Source organism: Cyanistes caeruleus, chromosome 5 (assembly GCF_971803275.1).
Source record: "Cyanistes caeruleus chromosome 5, bCyaCae1.hap1.1, whole genome shotgun sequence".
In the NCBI taxonomy this organism is placed as follows: Eukaryota; Metazoa; Chordata; class Aves; order Passeriformes; family Paridae; genus Cyanistes; species Cyanistes caeruleus.
Window position 1 is genome coordinate 43,974,708 of NC_141705.1, and position 20,855 is coordinate 43,995,562.

Below are 20,855 nucleotides of genomic sequence, written 5' to 3' on the forward strand. Positions count from 1 at the left end.
GCCGTCCCGCCCCGCTCCCGGCACCGGCAGCCGCGGAGGGGACGCGGTACCCCGGCAGCGCCGACCCCGCCGGTGGCTCCACCCGCCCCACCCGGGCTCGGTCCCGCCCGTGGCTCCGCCCGCCCCACCCGGGCTCGGTCCCGCCCGTGGCTCCGCCCGCCCCACCCGGGCTCGGTCCCGCCCGTGGCTCCGCCCGCCCTGTCCCGCCCCGCTCCACCCGCTCCACCCGCTCCACCCGAGCTCGGCCCCGCCCCGCCCCGTGGCTCCGCCCTCCCCACCCACTGCTGCCGGCAGGGGGCAGGCGCGCCCCGCCCGGGGCGGTGCCGGTGCCGGTGCGGCCGCGCCCCGCGGGCCCCGCGCGGGCGTCACGTCCGTGCGCGGCGCTCGGGGTTGGCGGGCGGGCGGAAGCGCGGGCGGGGCGGCGCCGTTGCCGCAGTGACGGAGCCGGGAGGGGCGGAGCGGCGCGAAGATGGCGGCGGTGCCGCCGCGTCGCTCCCAGCACCACCATCACCACCACCACCCGCCGCCCGGCCCGGCCTCCCCGCCGCCCGCCGCCGCCTCGCCGCCGCGCAGCCCCAGCCTGGCACCGGCCGCGCAGCGCCACAGCCTGGCCGGCCCCGAGGGCGAGGCGCCCCCCGACGCGGAGCGGCCCCCGGCCGCGGAGTGCGCGGAGGGTTCGGGCGCCGCCGCGCCGGCCCCGCCGCCGGGCTCGGGCAGCAGCTCCAGCGGCTCTTCCTCGTCCTCGTCCTCCTCGTCCGCGTCGTCGTCGGCGGCGTCGAGCCCGGCGGCGGAGAGTCCCGAAGCGGCGGGCCCGGGCGCGGCGAGCGGGGCGTTCCGCGAGCTGCTGGAGGCCTGCAGGAATGGGGACGTGACGCGCGTGAAGCGCCTGGTGGACACGGGCAACGTGAACGCCAAGGACATGGCGGGGCGCAAGTCCACGCCGCTCCACTTCGCCGCCGGTGGGTACCGGGGCCTCCCGTGCCCGGCCAGGGCAGTGACAGCGAGCGGGACAGGGAGCGTTCCCCTGGAATGGCTTCGGGCAGGGGGCCTCCAGCGCCTCGGTGATTCGGGAGTGGGCAAGCCTGAGCTGGGAGGAAGAGTGTGAGCACACTCTCTTTCCCGGCTGTGTGTCGCTACACGCTGCTGGGAGATGGCTGTTAAATCCCCTTCCTCTGGGTGAGACGAGTGGGAGAGGAGATCCTGGAAGCGTAAAGAGACTGTAAGATCTAAAAGTGTGGACAGTGATCTCTGCGTTTGAGATCCGTGGGCCGCTGCAAACTTGTGCAGTGGATTTAGGAAGCATGAAACTGAAATTCAGGACAGAGTTGACTTGACGTAAGGGTTTCACGTGAGTTGTTACAGCTCTGTGATGCACCTGCACTTCATGGGAATCAGTTTTGATGCCTTGTACTTCGTAGCTTCTTTCATTTCGATATGGTTGCTGCTTGATATCTGCCTCTCTTGTGGTCTGAGTAGGCTGGGGAAAGGGGTCAGGTGGAACAGCTGAACTGTAGAAGTTACAGATGTGTCCAGGAAAGAATACACCTCTTTGTGCAGAGAGGTGTCATTGTGATCAGAACTAATGGTGTAAAAGCAATTTACCAGTAAGGTCCAACAGTGTAGACTAACTGGAAGTAAATATTATCTTTTGGCAAATAGAGCTGTAAGAGATTACTGCAGTTAATGAAAAAAAGTATTTCTTACAGGGTGTGTTCTGGGGGCACAAGGCACACAAAATTAGTGATAAAAGTAAAATGAGGAAGGTCTTTTAAACCATTACTCATAACTCAGGACTTGTACAGTTGCTAGGTTTGTGGTCGGTCTGAGAGCTCTCTGAGGTGTGCCACAGTGTTACAGAACTGGACCTTACGTAGTGAAGCGCACAGATCTTGTTTGAGCTTTGTGGTGCACTGGTACATGTAAATTAAGATAATTAACAAGTCTGTATTGAGTGGTCAGGGTTTAAATACAGTCTCTAAATCACTGTTGAAATTAGTAGCAAAATGAACATTTTATGGTGCAGTTTTGCCTGGTACTCTGAATAGTGCTGTACAGTTTATCAGTTAGATAACACACCCTGAGATTATGGGTTTGTTTTCATTTTCAGAGTACAAGAGGCATTTGACAATGCCCCTAAGGGAACTTTTGTTTCTGAGCTGTTTCCTTTTCTCTCTCCTCTGATCCCTGAGCTCTACTACTGAAACGGGGGTTATGCAAGGGGAGTTTAAAACTTCTGGAAGAAGTTCTGGGAGAAGTTTGGAGATGGACTTAATTTTGATGAACCCTGGAACATAATGCTGGTACTAGCTGCATGTGTACTTATGAGGTTCTCTGCCAATTTTGGATTCAGACTTAAAGTTAGATCTTGCTGCTTCCCCTAAAACTCTGAGATCTCAGGTTCTAACTTAAGTACCTCTGCAAACTATAGTGCTGAAGCTGCAGTGGGTAGTATCTGTTCTGATGGAAGAAGAAATGGACAAAACTTACTGGAGGGGGTAAGGTTTTAAAATTGGATAATGTCATTAAGATGTTACTATAATAGCAATGCAAGGTGATTCATTATAGCATGAGGAAAACAGCAGATGAAGTTCTGGTACCAAACAAATTCTCTTTTTTCCTAGATTCAGAGACTTTGCTTAGATACCATATCTATTTTATCTCAAATTGCTGCATGGATTAGACAGTGCCAGTGGATTAGACATGTAAGAGCATTAGGCAGATTTCTTACTACAAAGATCTTAAGGTCCTGCATTTTGGAAGGGCCTGTAACCAAGCATGTTGTTTGAATGCAACTGATCTGAAGCAGTGTATACCTGCCAGTAATGCAGTGTGTTGATTTGAGGGCCAAAGGTAAAATAAAAGTTGTTTGCTTATGAGCATAGCAGTCTGCTGTGTGTAGGAGACTGTTTTTTTGATAATAGCCCATGCTATTATTATTTAATTTTATTACTTTATATTACTATTATTATTATTAATAATAATAATTTTATATATTATTAATTACCCATACCTGAGTGTGAATTGTATGGCCTTCAGTAGGGGAATGGGTGGATGAAAGTGCAGGATGTTGTGTTTTAAACTGCTTTTTTCAAACTTCTTGAAACTAAACTCTTAGGTGAATAGTTTCACTTCTGATGTTGTGATTTGTGAAAGAGGAATTCTTCTTCTAATTTCTTCTTCATTTCCTGTTTTTGGGTCTGGATTGTTTTGTTTTTTTTTTTTTTCCTTCCCCCTCCCACAGGGTACTTGACATCTCCCCAGCTCAGTCTATTTTTTCAGATGTCTATCTTGGCACCAATAGCAGGCAGTTAAGTTCTTTTGCTGTAATAGGGAAGGATAACTTCCCTAGTTATAGTTCCTTGTAAAAAGGACTAAGTTTGGATTCCTTAAGCTTTGTGACATTTCTAATTTGAAAATCATCTTTATGTCCTTTCTTGTGGTAGGACAATACAAAGAGGGACTTCTGAGACCACTCAGAATCCTTGGCATATGTGTAAGCTGGAGCTAAGACATGAGCTGAAATCTGTTACCAACTGTTTTAAAAGCTGGGGATAGGTCTGAATCTGTTTCTGAAGTTGGTGTCACCTGTCCATTACTCACTTACAGATAAATTGTACATGGCTGCATCAAACTGGAGCAACAGTTTTATTCACATTTTCTCTGGTTGGGTACCTGAACTGCCAGTTGAACTTAATGAAGGGGAATTGGTTCTTTAGTTCTGTGTTGAAGTGTCAAGTAGTGTGCTGAAAAAGGCTGACCTGCTTTGGTTACCTATTAATAAGGGAGAAATTAATACTGAAGCTGATATCATGGCTATAGAAGCCTCTCTTGCAAGAAGGAAGAGGTTGAGCAAAGTATAATTTTCATAATTTTTCTTTCCATTCTCCTTGCTTGGAAAGGGGTAAACTCAGTACTTTCTCAATTGCTGTGTGGATTGCAGGATATTTGGGTCTCTGGTACCAGTGCAGGCTTTGGGTATTGTCCAGCAGCACCCAAAAAGCAGGTTCTAAAAACTTTAAAGTGATTGAGTTGACTTTAAAACATTTACAAAAAAAAAGAAATTAAGTGGAGGTATTAATGTATGCATAGTTTTCACATTCACATTTCACATTCAATTTATTCAACACATTTATTTCAACAAAAACTGGCCTACTAAAAAGTTTAAAAAGCAACTGTGCTAAGCATGGACAAAGGTATGTTTAGGTTAACTTTTTATCCATCCTGGTGGCCAAAAGTGGATACCTAGGGAAAAGTTAAACACCCTTTTCATATGACACTTTTGAGTCCTCTTGTAGTTTGTAGCTCAGCAATTGTTTGAACATAACTCAGTTTTTAAGTGTTATGAGAGGGTCATCCTGTGCTGAGGAGTTCATTAAATAATTGGACTGTTAACTTGTGTTAGAAGTAACTTGTTTTCTCTTGTACTTTGCACCCTCTTCACTGGAATATTCTGAGTTCTGCTGAACGATTCTCTTCTTCAAACTGGGTTGAATGAGACAGCTGTTCCACTCGTCTTTTTATTGCATTCCTTTGATCTAAAGATGTGTTACCTCTTTTCCTTGAGGAAGATCTTAACTGTCATTGTTTATTTCACTAAAATAAGAACATCTTTACTGTATTATGTACCCCTCAGTAGCTGAAAATACTTTCTGTTCTTGTAAACTGGCCCGACAATTCTGCGTTTGATGGTGTTGTTGACACATAGCTGATAAAATACCTTTTTTTTGCCAGCATAACCAAATTATTTGGTTATTCTGTGTCTGAGAGATAGATTTTTTTTTTTTTCCCTGTCAGGAATGCTATTGACTTTTTTTAATAGTTGGATGATTTTGGTCTTTGTGATGAAGTATCACGTTTTAGGTGTAATTTGTGTGGGATATGGTGTGACTTTACTCTCAACCTAAGCTATATCCTGTGCATCATCATGTAGTTTGCAAGTTGAAGTGCCTGTAGTGGTTCATTGTGTTTGAAGCAGGTTGACAGTGATGCATTCATGGCTCTGTGTGATTTATCCTCAATGCAGAGCACTCACATACCAAGGCTGATTTTCTGTGACTTTTCTACCATTAATATACTTGGATGGGGAGGACTCCTGTGAGTGTTTGTCTGAAATCCCAGCTTTTTCTGGAAGCCAGCTTGGTAACAGGCTTGCTTTTTCCCTTCTGAAATAGCATTGAGCCCTACAAAAGGATATATATACACATGTATTTCCTGCTAACACCTTGGTTCATATATTTTTAGGCTTGGTCCTTGCTGGTAAATCATTAATAATAGCACCTCTTTCACAAGTGACTAGGCGGATGGACCTGGTAGAAATAAGCTGAGTCCTACTCAGTTTCTTCATATAGCCACAGTCATAAGCTTGTCCAGTTCCACACCCATTTAATAGGAAGTTAAACTTTTTTTTTGATCATGAAGTTAGCCCTTCAGGTACAACATGTTCTTTTAGCTATACAGGTGCTCTCTTTCTTGTTTTTACCCAGGAATATAGAGAGTACTAATAATAATTGCTGAACTTCGTGGTTTAATGCCCACTTCTGCAGCAAGAAGAGGTTGAAGCTTCTAGGACTGGTTTTTGTGAGTTACGGAACTGGGATCACCGAGTGGAGTGTTCTTGGTCTCACTAAGGTCAGGCTTGGACAAACCTGATTTAAGTTGACTTGTTGAAACATCAGTGATTCAACTTGTTTTCTTTCTGCTTATGTGTGTAGTAATGGCAAAAAGCTGTGGAGGGGAAGCAGTTTTATTCTAAGCATGTCTTTGGTTTCACTAATAATAAATGTTGGAAGTCTTACCACTTTGTGAAGGCTAGCATGGATACCTATGCTCTAGAAAATTTTTGGAGTATACAGCTTTAATGCTGAAGCAAGGGGATCTCACTTGGGTTGGGAAGCAGTCAGTGGTCAGAGTTTGAGAGCTTATCAAGTTGGTTTGTCAGCTAGCAAGCTGTTAATCATAAAAATACAAGCCACTTTGACACATGAGTAAGATAAGCAACTGCAGAGCTGATCTAAGTAGCTACTGAATGTTCCTTGAGGGAGAGCCAGGAAATGGCAAGAAGTCGTTGGCAACTTATGACACACTTCCACTCTGTGTGGAGACACCTGAATTGATCACTCCACCTGTGCTGCAATGTAGAGCAAATTAGATTACATTGCTCTGGAAAGCTTTGCTTGAGACATCCTTCTTGAACTACTCTGACTCAACTTGTGGCAGGTGTCCCCTATGTCCTTGTCATAGAAGAGATGTCTGACCTCATGCAGGTGTTTGTAAAGCCAAGTTGTTGTTTAATTCTGCCTCGTACAACTTAAAGTGGGGTTAATAATTTTTAGCTGGATTAATATGGGTACAATGAATAATACATATTGTGTAGTCAATTAGGAAACATCCTGGCAGTCTTACAGCCTCAGAGCACGCAAATGCACACTCTTTCATGTTAAAAAAAGATCAATCGATAAATTACTGGCCTTGACTTTGAAATTTTTTTTAATGTTTCTGGTAGCATTTGTGGTACATAAACTGTTTGTGTCACAAGTGTTATTACTTCGTAGAAAGTTTCAGCTTGTTTTCTCTTTGTGACTACTAACTTGTTCTCTTGAATTATCTTCTAATACTTTGTGGAACATGTCTCCTTCCCATTTAATTTTTTTTGAAAGAATTTACAAGAAGGTATAAATGCAGAATCTTAGACCTCCAGTAATAATGAGCCAGGTGAACTTTTCCCATCTTGAAGGCTTTTCAGTTTATTTAGTTAAATCACTCAGTTTAATTATTTTCTGTCTAGTGAAGTGGGAGAAGTGCTTGGGAAAGTCTTGGGGACAAAGTCTGATCCCCGTGTGTGCAGTAGTAAAGCGGTGATACACAATGACTTAGCCTGAACTTCTTTCTTCCTTTGCTTGTAGCATAAAACTGTTCTGATAGGGTCATGTGTCTAGGAGTGCTCCTCTACCTCAAGGGCTTGTATTCCCATATAAACTGTGTTTAGTGCTCTAACAAGTGGGATTACATTTAATAAGAGCATCTTTCCAGCTTTGCTTAAGGTCCCAGTGATACCTACAGGTGTGTTTAACCTGTGATGATACACTTCTGTAATTTAACTCCTTTTGGAGTCTTGTTCTTAAATCAAGAAGGTGAAAGGAGGAGGAAAAACACCTAATGAGAGTCATAAGTCTTCCATGTCATACGTCAAACTGTGCACATAGCAGCTTTGCAGAGAATGGAATTGGCGTTTGGAGTTCTTGCTATGTTGTGATAAAGTGTCATTAATTGGGCAGTGGGTGAAACAGTTCAGCCGTACTTAAACTGATCAAACTGAGTACTTAAACTGATCAAACTTGATGTATTGTACTCACCAGGGAAAACATTCTTCTAGTTCTACAGGGAAGTCAGTTATTTTTTTACCAAACTTTCTGAAAATTTGTCAAAGAATTATGTGTCTTTTGTGAATATTAGTAATTAGGCTGTCTGTAAACTATTACCATGTGAAAGCTTTTGACCAATGGAAGGAAGGTTTCAAGTGGAAACCCTAATGTGGGTGTATGTAATAGGGGGTACAACTGATGTTCCTGTTACTTTCCTTGCATCCCTCTCTCACCATTCAGCGTGCTCAGCCTCTGTAGAACGTCTTAATGAGTGGCAGCCAAGCAGGCTGTGATACAACGCAGTTCAGCTCTGTTGAGACTCTAAGGGAATTGTCCAGCTGTTGTTTGAGCAGGTGAACAGAGTCTGACTTTATGGTGGAATGGACCAACAAGTAGATGACGGACACTGAACCAAGAGTGAACAGTTTTAGGTGCTATATCATGTTGTTTTGCCAGACAAATGAACAGAAATATGTTCTCTTGCAGGATTTGGAAGGAAGGATGTTGTAGAGCACTTGCTGCAGACAGGAGCCAATGTTCATGCTCGTGACGACGGAGGACTGATACCCCTGCACAATGCCTGCTCCTTTGGTCATGCAGAAGTGGTCAGTCTGCTGCTGTGTCAGGGGGCAGACCCAAATGCTAGGGACAACTGGAACTACACTCCTTTGCATGAGGCTGCTATCAAGGGGAAAATAGATGTGTGTATTGGTAAGTGTCTGTCACTTAATAGGTTGCTATTTTACCTGATTATGTTTTGTGGAGCTGTAATAGTTTATATGCTGAACTTGGGATGAAAGATATTGCTTGTTTTAAAAGTGAACTACTTTTAATTTAGCAGGTAGGTACAGTGATAGTAATTTAACTTTTTCTTGGTCTGTAATAGAAGGTTTGCAGAACTTATATCAGAAAAACTGTCCTGGAGAGACTGGATGAAGTTTCCTTGTTTGTTAAATTACAGTATTTAAAATGTGAATATGTAGGTTTGTTTTTCTTGGTTGCTGTCAAGAAAACTAGCTTTACTAGATAAAGTCTTTAGGTTTTTTTTTGGCTACTCTATATGTTATAGTAGTGGTTAGGAAGATGGTAAACCTTTCATTCCATGCAGTATGGAGAAACAACTTGGTCCTAGGGAGCTTTCCAGTATGTTTTACAGGACACTACTGTTCAGTGGTAATCTATCATCAGTATGTGTTCTGTAGACTGGAGCTAAAGCAGTTTCAAATAAAATTGAACACTTCAACTGTTTAAAATTTGTTGAGATCATACAAAGAGCTTTTTAGTTGGGATGTCTTTAATTTTTGTGGTTTTTCTCTGTACTTAGTATTAATTTGTTTCTGAATAGCAACTTCTATTTTTTTTTTTTTTACACTCGGAGCAGTTTCTTGAACTTACACTCCTTTAACATCTAGTAACTTGAATATTATTATCTGCTCAGCATTTATTTTTAATCAAACCTGTAAAGGAAAGCCTGAGTTTTAGGCAATTAAGTTAAAATGATGAACTATATGTTCTATGTCAAGACAAGATGACAAGATGACAAGACACAATTACCAGACTTTCAGATGTCTTTTTTTCTGAAAGTTTTATTCCACAGAGTTCCTTCAGAGAAAGCTACAAAACTTACAGAACATAATCTTGCATTAGCTTTATTGCAATATTTAAGTCACTGCTTAAAATAAACACCAGAAATTGAGTAAAGAAAATTGGAGGAAACACCAGAATATAATCTTTCAGTCTGTTTCTTCTTTTCACAAGCAATGTGATGGATCCATTTCATCTCTGTATGCAAGGTAAAACATAGAGAATATTCTCTAGAAATTGAATATAGTTGATTATGCAGCAGTGTGTGGGAAGAGATCTATTGATATAGTAGGTTCCAGTAACAGTCTACTATGACAATGTTTAATGGAAAAGTAAGTTTAATTCCAGTCTGTAACTGTAGCCTAGTATGGGACTTAAAGGAAGTAATTACTTTGGTCTGTTTTTTGCTGGAGTCAGCCTGATTTTGGGAACTGCTGACTGAAAATCCAAATTAAATGGGAGAAAGTTTGAAAGTAAGAGGCTGAATAGAAAATTGATCCTTTGCTTCAGAAAAGATTTGTCTTTTTCAGTGTTTGAAACCTTGTATTGGAGCATGAAAGGGTGCAGCAGCACACTTTTGTGTTTATAGATAGGATGAAAGATGGTTGTGACAGAGGTTTTAGGATTTGGCAGGGCAAGATAGCATGGGTAGTGTTGCTTTGGGTGGTTTCTCTAAAGACTTTGGTACTCTGGAGGAGTTGGGGCAGGTCAGCTGAAGAGGCAGGTTATTTGATACATTCATTTTGATGTAAAATGCTGGTAGTCATTTAAGATTATTTAGATCTAATTTCTAAAATTAAAGAACTGATGGTACCTTTAAAGTTCACTCTTAATTCAGCAAGAAGTTACGGACTTGGTGGAAGGAAATACAGGATTCAGTTTATGGCTTGTATTACACAGAACTTCATTCTGTATTCTGTGCACAGATTAGATCTGTGACTGTAAATGTTGATGCTAGACTTAGGATATGATCCATGTATATGTAAATGTTCAGCATGTAGTACCTGCTGATCAAATCCCGAGGCTCTTCTGCTGTCTGGAGCAGTTTTAAGGTTCCTTGGAAGCAGTGAGCAGGCTTGGAACACTACACACAGTTCTTTTTCAATCTGCCTGCAAGTAGCTCTGGAGGAATTTTGGGGCAAGTTTTTTAAAATTTATTTCAAACAAGCAAGCATGATGCTGTTGTGCTCAGTTTAGTTACAGTTATCCATGTATGTTGTACTTCAGTCAGATTTAATTTTTCAGGGTGAGAGTTCCTACCAAAGGTACTGTCACCAGATTATTATGTGCTGTGGTATGATGCTACTTTGGGATTTACTTGATTCTATAAAACTGACAGGACATGAGTCTAAACAGAGAAGTCTGTTCTTTCATGTTTGCAGTGATTTTGTAATTTGTATCTAGTGGGCAAGCATGTTTTGCTGTCTTGAGCAAAATTCCTGCTTCTTTCTAGCAGTTTTATATAAAACTTATATTTTAAGGTCTTCACCTTTAATTTCAAAGTCTTTTGAAGGAACATGTTATATAAAGGGAACATGTTTTTAGGGCATGAATTCTAACTAGGAATATTTTAATAGCTTTTCGGAATACATTGTATAGTACTGCTGTTTACACCTGAAGTGTATGCTGTTGCAACTGGAAGAAACTGGTCTGTTAAAAAATACTAAAATTCAAAGAACACATCCTTTCAGTGCTTCTTTTAAAACAAGCACGGCATGCTTTTTAAAAAGCATTGTTTGAAGAATGGGGAATCCTGACATAACCTAGAATTTTTTGCTGAATTTGAATATCTGAAAAGTGATAGACTATGTAGAAATTGGTCATCTAACCTCATTTTTTGGCTACCTACTCTTGGCATCTTCTTCCAAATGATTAAATGAATGAAAATTTACCTTCTCTCCTTTTCTTCTTCTGTGCCACCCCAGCCTGAATATTTTCTGTATCACATCTAGCATAGAACACTTTTTTTTGGTCACTTTACATGTCAGAAAGGGAAAAAGTGATAATTGAACAGTGTGGAGATGCAGCACATTCATGAATAATGATTTTCAGAGAAAAATTCAAGACATTGAAGCATGGTAGGAAGACCAGCAAAAGACAGGTAGTGACTCTAGCACTTTGTCTAGCACAAGTGTTGGAATGGAGTGTCTATATTTGTGCTAAAGGTACTGTGGGTGCTCAGCTTTTGTGCTGAGTTTAGAGTAATAGGTACAAACCCTGCCACGGGGGGAAGCTTGAGTAGAAATAAGAAGGATACATGAACTGATGAAAACTCACCAGATTGTGCACCCAGGAAACTGTAATACAGCAAATCGTTGATGTGAGTTCTTTTTCTTCTGTTTTACTGATTGCATATTGCAGTCATAGGACAGTGTAGGGAGAGGTGCTGAGTTTGAGAGGAGTGTTGGCTCTCCTAGGTGGCATTTGCTTTTGTATTGGGGGTCTGGAAGGGAAGTTCTTGGTAAGCAGTACTCAGTTGGTTTGCTGACCATCTTTTGAAATGTATTCAGTCACTGCAGATCTGTTTAGTTGCCAAGTAATAACACTTGAAAACATTGTTTGCTTTATGTAATCAGTTTTTGGACTAAATTTATTGAAGCATTGGAACCAATTGTTAGTGTTCTCCAGTATTTATGACTTCTAGGATTGCTTCATCTGTCAGGAAGATGCATTTTCAGTGTCTGTGAACTGCTTCTAGAGTTAATGAAAAATGGTTTTGTTTGTCAATGTTGTATTTTGTCCTGGAATAGTGGATGAGTGGTCAAGTCTGCAGTGTGCATTTGGAGGAATGCTGTGACATCAGGGTAGTGACTGTTCTGCATGTTGGGGGCTGTGGAGAAGGAATTATCTGTTTCTTCAGTCTGACTGCAGTATAGATTTTCAGATGATGATCCACATAGCTAATTTTTTTCTGAAAATGACATGTAGCTCATGATGCTCAGAGATTGTAAAAGCTTTAAATGTATCTTTCTTTCTCATGGCAATCAGCAATTTAGGAACTTGATAAAGAGGCTGCATTTGAACTGTGTTGCATAGTAATTTGTGTACAAAATTCCTGAAAGCTCTAATTCATTTCTTAATTGCTGGCATACTTTTGGCTTTGAAGGTGGTCTGTGACAAGAGAATTTTATGGTTTAAAAGTCTTGCGGAAAGAAAACAACCCATCCTTTTTTTGAAAAGGAAATTATTCTTGATTTCTTGATGACTTTTATTGCAAATTGTTCAGGACTTTGGTGAGAATTAGTGAGCAGTCATTTCTGTTCGCAGTTTGCATGTCCTGATTTTATAGATATCTATCTTTTTTTCTTCTATCAAATGTCTCTTTTCTCTGTTTTTGTTACCAAAAATACAGTCTTCTGTTAAGTCATCCTGTTGAATATTCTGGTATTTCTGTCTCCTGCCTTCCTTCACCCCTGGCCATTTTTTTAAGGGGAAGTGGTTGGTATGGGTGATATGGACACCAAAAATGATTGATGTAGATTTATAGAGTAACCTAATTTTCCCTCTCACTTAGTTTTATGCTTGCTGAACACTGCATGGGAGTAGTTCAAGGTAGCTCTTGTGTGCTAACAGCTCCTTTAAAACTATTTGTGTAGCACATTGTTGTTTTTTTTTTGTTTATTTATTTATTTATGTAGTTAAAAATAAAAAGTAGGCTAAAAATAAGGTTACAGAAACTGTGCTTATGCTGTTTGTCTGTGTTTGCTTTGCCCTCCAGTGTATTTGTTTCTGCAGAAGCTGTAGCTTTTCTTGCAGAGATTTTTTTTTTTTTTTTTTTTGTCCATGTAGATTTCCAGTTAGGTGTTGATATCTATAGGACTGCTAGGCTAAATATTATCTCAGGTGTCATACACTTGCTTAGTTTTTAAGGGCATCTTTCAAAATATGCAAACACAAGCACCTTCTGTGGTGATGCCATGATCTGTGGATCTGAACATACAGAGTACTATAGTAATTTTAGGGAAATAAAACATTTTATCTACTGAAAAGCTCCCTTCATCACTGTACAAAGATGTAAAAGTTTTTAAAAATCACTTTTAGCCCATGCAGTGCTAAAAGGACCCATCCAGAATTACTTAATGTGACATGAGACTAGTGTTTTTACTGGCTTCCTCAGACTAGTTATAAAATCTACTGCAAAGATCCTGTGGCATGATGAATTTACTGTTCCATTGCTATGAAGTGACCTCTAATGGTACTGTCAAGGTGCATTTGTGTCTTTTTGACCTGAGAACTTTTGTGTAAGTTGTTTTTTTTTTTCCTTTACCCTTTTTGCACTTGAAAGATGGAACAAGCAAGCAAGCTAAAGCTTTTTTAAGCTACCAGTTTTTCTGATGTATAGGTCGTGCCCTTAATATAGGGATCACTATTATTTAAATGCCTCTTTGTAAGCATGTCAAAACATTCCTTACCCTGCTATGCTTCCTCAAAACTGAGGAAGGAGAAGAATTCATTAGTTATTACTTTCTGCTAGTATGCATGTTTTGACTGAAAGGTATGGAGGGAGTATTATGTGACCCCTTTGTACAGGGCAGATAAGCCTTCTGTTAGGATTAAAAAAAAAAAATCTATGAAAGGTGGTTTCTGGGTAGAAGCAACACACAGTAAACCTTAAAGGAATTGTAGGAATGGTAAAATCATTGAACTACTTAAAATCGTTGAGCTACTAAAAATCTTTGAATTACTCATTTGTTTGGTCACCTTGCAAAGATGTGTACAGCAAATAGTGAAATTATTGCAGTTTATGGTAATTTTGTCCTAAGAGATTTTAGAATGCTCAGAGTGTTTCCAAGCAGAGGAACTGCATTACTGTAAAAGTTAAAGCAGTGTCTGATTTTACTTCCTGAAAAATAATAATAAAAAGTAAATCATAAGAAGTGCTATCAAGTTGTATGGTAGCCAGTTCTTTTTGGAGGTGGGCTGACAGGGAGAAGATTTGGTATCTTAACTGAAAATTAATTATACTGACTTAGATTTATCCGTTGGATAGACAGAAGCCTGTAAGAAGACTAGTAGCTTCTTAACAGGAATTAGAGGGGATATTGGTAATTGAGGTCCATTGGGATCTGGTTATGTACGTTCTTTGTGGGAAAGATGTGCTGAATTCCTGGAGACTCTCTTGAGGAACTGGTGTTCTAGAAGGAAGCTTAGATTCAAAGAGGCATCCTGGATATTTGGTGTTCAGAGGGTTGTAAAATCATTGGAAAATACTCTCAAGTAAGTAGTTTAAATACTTGGTGTAAAATGTTTTAATTGTTGCTGTTTATATCAGAAGATTCTTAGTATTGTTACTATTCCTGCTTTGACTTTTGAACTACTGAATTGGAATACTGCTGCTACTGACTGTTCATAGTGTGTTGTGGGGAGACAGTGACTTCTGTTTGAATTTTTTTAAGTTGCAGAAAAGTTTAAAGAGCTTTAGATTCTTCTTGTGTACCAGAATTGTGAGTTTTGCTCCATTAGGAGGACTTGAGTTAATCCCTACAGTGGGGAGCTTTCCTACCTGGTAGCTGCAGTTGATACGAAAGATTGTGATTTGATAAGCTTAACTACAAGCAGTCCTTGTTAACAGCATCTATCTCTTATATGTCACAGTATGCAAAATAAGAATCCCAGCTATTCTCAATAATACTTATTATTCAGATACCGATCAAAACCAAATCAGTTGTTGTGGAAGCAAGCTCATCAGACTATAAGGTTAGGAATCATTTTGGTCTGTTTCTGCTGTAAGTTGCAGCGTTTGCTTGGAAGCCTGCTTCTTTGAGTAGCAAAGTGGTTTTAAATTGGTGCATATCCAGTGACTCAAACACCTTATATGCTTCCCTTCTCATACTGTTTCTTCATGGGATCTTTCACAAAGGAGCCTTGCATGATAGCAGACACAGGATGGAAATTTCATGTTTTAGCTTGAGTGGAAGAATACTTTTGTTGTCTCAATTAAGTACTTGTTAAGTACTGTTTTTAAATAGTTTCCTGTCCTCTAACCACTTGTTTAAGCTATGTTAGTCTCTAAATGTTAATATTCATCACAGAAATGAAAGCCTCGAGGGTTGAGTCTCACATTTTTTGCATTTCCAGTGTAGTTCAGGAGTTGGTAGTTCGGACTTGCCCTATTGAAAGAGAACTGAGAATAAGGCTGCCTTCTCTATGAGCTGTTGGGGGTGGAGGAACCCACGACTGCAATAATACATGGGTAATTGGGAGGAATTGTAATCCTGTTGTCATAGTAACAATGGACTGGAGTGTGAAACAACAGGGCTTTTGTCAAAAGTGACAACAGAAAATGGTTTGGGGCATTCTGCCATGGCGTATACAATTGCAGTGCTCCCTGGTGGGCTTGGACAGAAAGACATGAGGGAAATGGATCAATTCCTGTATGAGAAGGATACCTCTTCAGTGTGTGACATCTGTGTGCAGATGGGTCTGGTATGGAGTGTAGTCTCCAGGAGTTACTGTACGCTGGTGCCCGTGCATGTGTAGCCATGATAGACACTTTAGGAAGAAATCTCTCTGAGCAGTGTCAGTCACACCGAAGTACCCAACAAAGAGAGGACTTGGAGCTCAAGGAACCTTAAAATAAGTGGATCGTTGATGCAAGGTGGAAGTGCCGAACCACAACACTTTTTTACAAGGACCAAGCATTGAGCTGGTTTAATCATCAGGTTAAATCCTCTTCAGAAACAAAATCAACAGTAAACTTTACAGCAGCAAGGATGATGCTTTGTACAAATCAGGTGCCTTGTCTGGGATTTAATGCAATGCGTAATTTGAAAGCTGTCTTTCTTTCTGTTAGGTTTGAATTGTATTGACAGTTAATATGTTATGACCTATCTAGGTTTTAGAGTTTTTCCCAGTCCTGTTTCTTTATCAAAATTCAGGTGTCAAGAAAACAACTTTTTTCCTTGTTTGCTTGTTTGGCACAGGAGGATCTGTGGAAGACTAAGAAAAGAGTAATTTATTTTATGGTGCTTCTTTACAAGTGTTCATCACATCAGAACCTGATTTCTTGCACTGAAGGAGGTGGTACGATAATATGCAAACACTACTGGAAATCTTGCTATAGGGTCTTTCTGGGAAGTTAGGGTCTTCAGAAGTACTGATGTTAGCTATTTGCAAATTGAGAGGGAGGGGAAGAAGTTGCATACCGTTCAGAACAGTGTAATGGAACAGATGGTCCTCTGGCAGACACTGAAACTGCTTTCGGATGTCCAGTATGAGTTTAGAGTGGCTTTCTAAGTATCTTCCAGAAATAATTGATGTTATGGGACAACACTTCTGATTACTGTAGCAATATCCACTTTTAGCTTCTCAGCGGAACCATGTGGTCCTTAATGCAGTTCATATGTGGTTTAAAAACAATCTGTAGATACATGTGTAGATGTTAAAGGAATAAATGAATGGAGCATATTCTAGCACAGGTCTCAGATGTTTTCTTAGACTAATGGAAAGCATTGATTAAAGTATTACTACAGGATATAAAGGTCTTGCTTTTAAAAATGTGTAGGCAAATAACTCTTTGTCATACAGTGAATAAAGGAAGGTATTTCTTTTTAATGATTTGGTTTTTCTGTAAAGCAAGTTTGCAGAATAAACTGTGGGTGCTTGAAGCCTACTGAAAATACTGACCTCCTGCCTCTTGATCTGGGTGGTTTTCACTTCAGCTATTCCTAGGACTTGTGATTGATAAACACAGACTCCTGTAATTCATTGTTTCACCATGTTTATACAAACGCACCATGCAGCAGTGAGGCTGAGGTGTCTGATGTGAATCCTGCTATTCATGCTGCTGTGTGTTGTCTTTGTGTTTTGCTGATGTCTTGTCCAAGCAAACAATACTGAGCAGTTCCTTGGTTAGGCACAGTACTCTAGGCCTAACTATAGCATTGGATACTGAACGTGTATGATGAGGGATGCAAGAAGAACAATTTGTTTTATATTCTTGTTTGAGGTGATGCAAGGATGGCACAGGACATGGGTGACCCAGGAAGAGAACCCACTCAGACTGATGTAACATGCATCATTCCCTAGTGTGAGACCTATGGCATTGACTATATCTCGCCTGACAGATGGAGATTTTTGCATTGTAGAATATTTGCTTGTCAAGGACCTAATGTTAAATACACTAGGACTTGGGCTGCTCTGTACCAGTAGGCTATAGTGATGGGCAGTTCTAGGGCTGCAGGAAAAACCATGGAAATAGTGCTGTACTTTAAAAAATGACAGCAGTGTTACTGTTCTACTTAATAACATGATCTGAGATAGTTACTGGGGAAAGTTTATAATACTGATACATGTAGTAAGTTGCTAGGTAGTCAATTGTTAGTAGAGCTCCAGGTTTGCTTGAACTTAGTATGTTCTTAGCTTCCTCATTTTACTTCATAAACAGAATTTTTGAGAATACTCATGTCATCTGGCTAACCTGTAGCTTTAACCACATTTTCATGGACTGAACAACTTGTTATTCCTAAGATTTCATATGTTACTTGTATCTCTTAAACATTTGGTATCTATGTTATGGACTAATGATGAGTTTACAAAATGGACATAAGGTTCAAGTTTATGCAAAAATTATTTTACATTTTGGGGCTTCTTTAATCTAAAGAGTTTCAGGTCTTAATCACATCAAAATGTCACTCTTTGTGCCATAGAGTGTGTGATTAAGACAACATCTGTGTATTGTTGAAAGCTGATGGGCACTGAAGTTCACTTCTGGAAAAGAAAGAATGTGCTCGTGGAATGGGACAGTTTGGGGTTTGGTGATTTTTTTTTTTCCCCGTCTTGTGCTCGCTTCACTGAATGATGGGATGAGAGCTGCTGTTAGGGTTTAAATCCTTTCAATTAATGTTTTTTCAGATGCTTTTCTGTTTTGGAAAAATGGTAGATCCAGGACAGGTTCTCATAAACTTTTAAGATCCCTTTGTTCATATTGGTTCTCGAGTTTGTTAGATTTTGGTTGACTGGAAAATAGTGCCTTCTGATAGCCACACAGCTAATTTCACATGCAATCTATAACTTGACTTCCACCAGGACGTTTTTCCCCTCAAACTTCACAGGGAAGAAATGATTAGCTTGTGCAGGATATTGGAATTCATCTTTGGTTTCTCTTAGCTCTCCTCAACTCCTTTTCCTTTTAGGATGTTCTTCGTTGACCTGATTTGCCTCAGTGACTGCTTTTGCTTTTTAAGGACTCTGAAAGCAGGGCTCTTAATCTGTCAAGTGGGATGTCAGGATTATAACTGACATTTGTTTGAATAAAACTTGAAGTAGAAAGGTGAATTCGTTCAGAGAAAAGCTAAATTGGGACCAAGGAACGAAGACGTGTCCTTAAAGCAGCTTTCAGCTTGGGATATAGGTGAAAACAAATTGCTCAGACAGGAGGGCAGCAGTTAAGATTTCTAGCTGTTCAATATGATGTATTAAACCAATTGCTTAAGTAGTTGCTGAATTGCTGCTTGCAAAGAAAGGGGTTGTGGTTCAGTTGTCGCATAGTGAGTCCTCAATTCTTACCATCTACAAATGGGCTAAATGGTTTATGTTAGGTTTTCTTGGACCTCTTTTGGTGAAGGGGTCTTCTATTCCATTTTGCACACCTAACAGTGTACATGTTCCAGATGACTATTCAAACACACTAATATGTGATTCTTAAGCCCCTTTGTGAAATGGCCACAAATCCAAACAGGGGAGGTTCCTTCTGAACACCAGGAAACGCTTTTTGCCATCAGAACTAGTTGCCCAGAGAAGTTGTGGAGTCTTCTTCCTTGGAAACACTGAAAAGCCATTTAGACAGAGTCCTGGGCAACTGAGTGTAGATGGCTCAGCTGCAGCAAGGAGGATAATCTACAGAGGTCCCTTTGATCACAACTGTTCCATGATTCACTGTGATTTGCTGTTAAAGGAGTGCATGTGCATGGCTGCAAATAAATGGGATTAAATAAATGCTTACTGTCTTTCATTGCTTGTCAGCTCAATGAAAAGTTTTGTTCTTTTTTTTTCCTTTTTATTTTTTTTTTTTGCTAGCTGAAGCTTCTAGAGTAGTTGCATTTTGTAGGTTCATTGTGGAACTCCCAAAACTTCCTTTACACTACACAGTTTTTTGTGCAGATAGTGTTCTTGGGGGAAGTGTTTTGGAATGACAGCACTGTCTCCTGTATGATGTAAAAAGAACACAAAAAAAAAAAGAACTGCAATTGCGCTTAGGTTTTGAGGTGGCTTTCTAGAAGACTGCATTCTGCATGACCTGCATATACTTTTGTTCTCACTCTTAGCTGGAATGGAAAATTTTAGCTTGAAAACTGTTATATCAAAAAAATGAAACAGGGATATTTACTTCATTAAGTCCAGGCAAGATCAAGGCTTTGAACTGCTGTTCATGTAGGCTGAGCAATCTACTCTGGCTCTTTCTCTGAGGGCAAAAGGATATTATCAGCCTCTGCTGTGCTGCCTACAGGCTCTGGAACTTTCTGCATGTTCTTTCTTTCTATGCATATTTAATCACAGGTAGGCAGAACTGGCGTACCAGGGAGCAATTTCGCAGTGCTTCCTACATACAGAAAACTAATCATGGTTAAAATCATAGAATAAGTAAGATTGAAAAGGACCATTGGAGGTAATCCAGTCCAACTTCCCTATCAAGCAGGCTTCCCTAGAACATGTTATTCAGGGTTGTGTAACTCAGGATGCACCTACTTATGGGGCAATCAGAGAGGGAGGAGGGAGCCTTTCAAAAAAAGTATCTTCTTTCCCTGCTGGAAGAGCTTTTGTTGTGACAGTGATACTTGTGGTTTTGGTTGTCTGGTTCAGCCCCCTTCCCCTTACCTTGCTTTGATTAGATAAATCTGATCTCTGGAACATCTAGTGCCAACTTAAGTCTAGAATGCATTGAAGTCTTGAGAAGTGAGGTTTATGGTATGTAGATATAGACAGGAAGTTAGTTTGTCTTGCTAAGAGGTTGAAACTTCATTGAGCCAAGTCTGAAAGTACTTCTGGGGTGAACAATGACTGAGACAGAAGAGATTTTCTGAAAAAATTAGGAGTTGCATTGTTAAGATCCTTTCAAAGCGATGCTTTGTATTTTTTTTTTTTTGTCTACATCCTTTTTTCTCTTTAAAACAAATAAGCAAAAAGATGGTACTGGGAGACATTGTTCATGATGCTTCTTTGTTTTCCTACTGCTGCCTTGAGGCCTGTTTCTGTGAATTGCTCAAATAAGCTGAAGGAACCTGATGTCTGAGTGTTTTTTTCCACTTAATCTTTTACTTGGCTTCTGCTCAATTTGGTATTGCATCCTGTTACTGTGGGAACTAACGCAGTTTCTGCAGTGTATGGATTCATGAGAACCTGCCTTTCAAGGATAACATCTGTGTCAATAAAGGGAGATACTTGATATGGCTGTCCTCTGACCCTGATGGATCAAATGGTCATTTTAGCTGTAGAGCAAGAAATGCTTCTGCTAGGAGAGCCTTATTCCGAGCTGCCTGTGTGTATTGTCACCTCCCACATGCTGATGCCCTCAGCAGTTGCTGCAATTGTTTATCTAGTGACAAGGTAACAGAAACATGCAAGCAAGTGCTGTATTTATCCAGATCACATGAAATTTGGTCAAAGCAGCATTTTTAAACTAGAGATGGCTTTCTTTGCCTTGAAAATGACCATTTAACTGTATAAATTTTAAAACTGTGGGTCTCCAGGAACTGGCCTGCAGGATTACAATCATAGAATGGTTTGGTTTGCAAGGGACCATTAAAGATCATGTAGTCCACATCCCCTGCCATGGGCAGGGATAGTGTACACCAGATCAGGTTGCTCAAAGCCCTGGGCAACTTGACCTTGAACACTTAAAATGATGAGTTCCACAACTTCTCTGGATAACCTGTTCCAGCTTTGCAAGAAGTTCAGGTGGATGACATCTGC

The 20,855-nt window shown here is 40.5% G+C and overlaps 1 protein-coding gene across 6 annotated transcripts in view; it reads left to right on the forward strand.

The window, feature by feature from the left end:
• The first annotated feature begins 434 nt into the window (after positions 1-434).
• TNKS (tankyrase) overlaps positions 435-20,855 on the forward strand; it is a 129,096-nt gene continuing 108,675 nt past the window's right edge. For 2 of the 6 annotated variants that reach the window (XM_086891533.1, XM_086891535.1), the window contains exons 1-2: positions 455-959; positions 7,848-8,072. In XM_086891533.1, coding sequence (XP_086747659.1) covers positions 470-959; positions 7,848-8,072 — 715 coding nt within the window. In that variant the 5' untranslated portion in view covers positions 455-469. Of the gene's footprint in view, positions 960-7,847; positions 8,073-20,855 lie in introns of all 6 variants that reach the window. The other 4 variants (XM_086891537.1, XM_086891538.1, XM_086891539.1 and 1 more) reach the window with 4 other exon arrangements.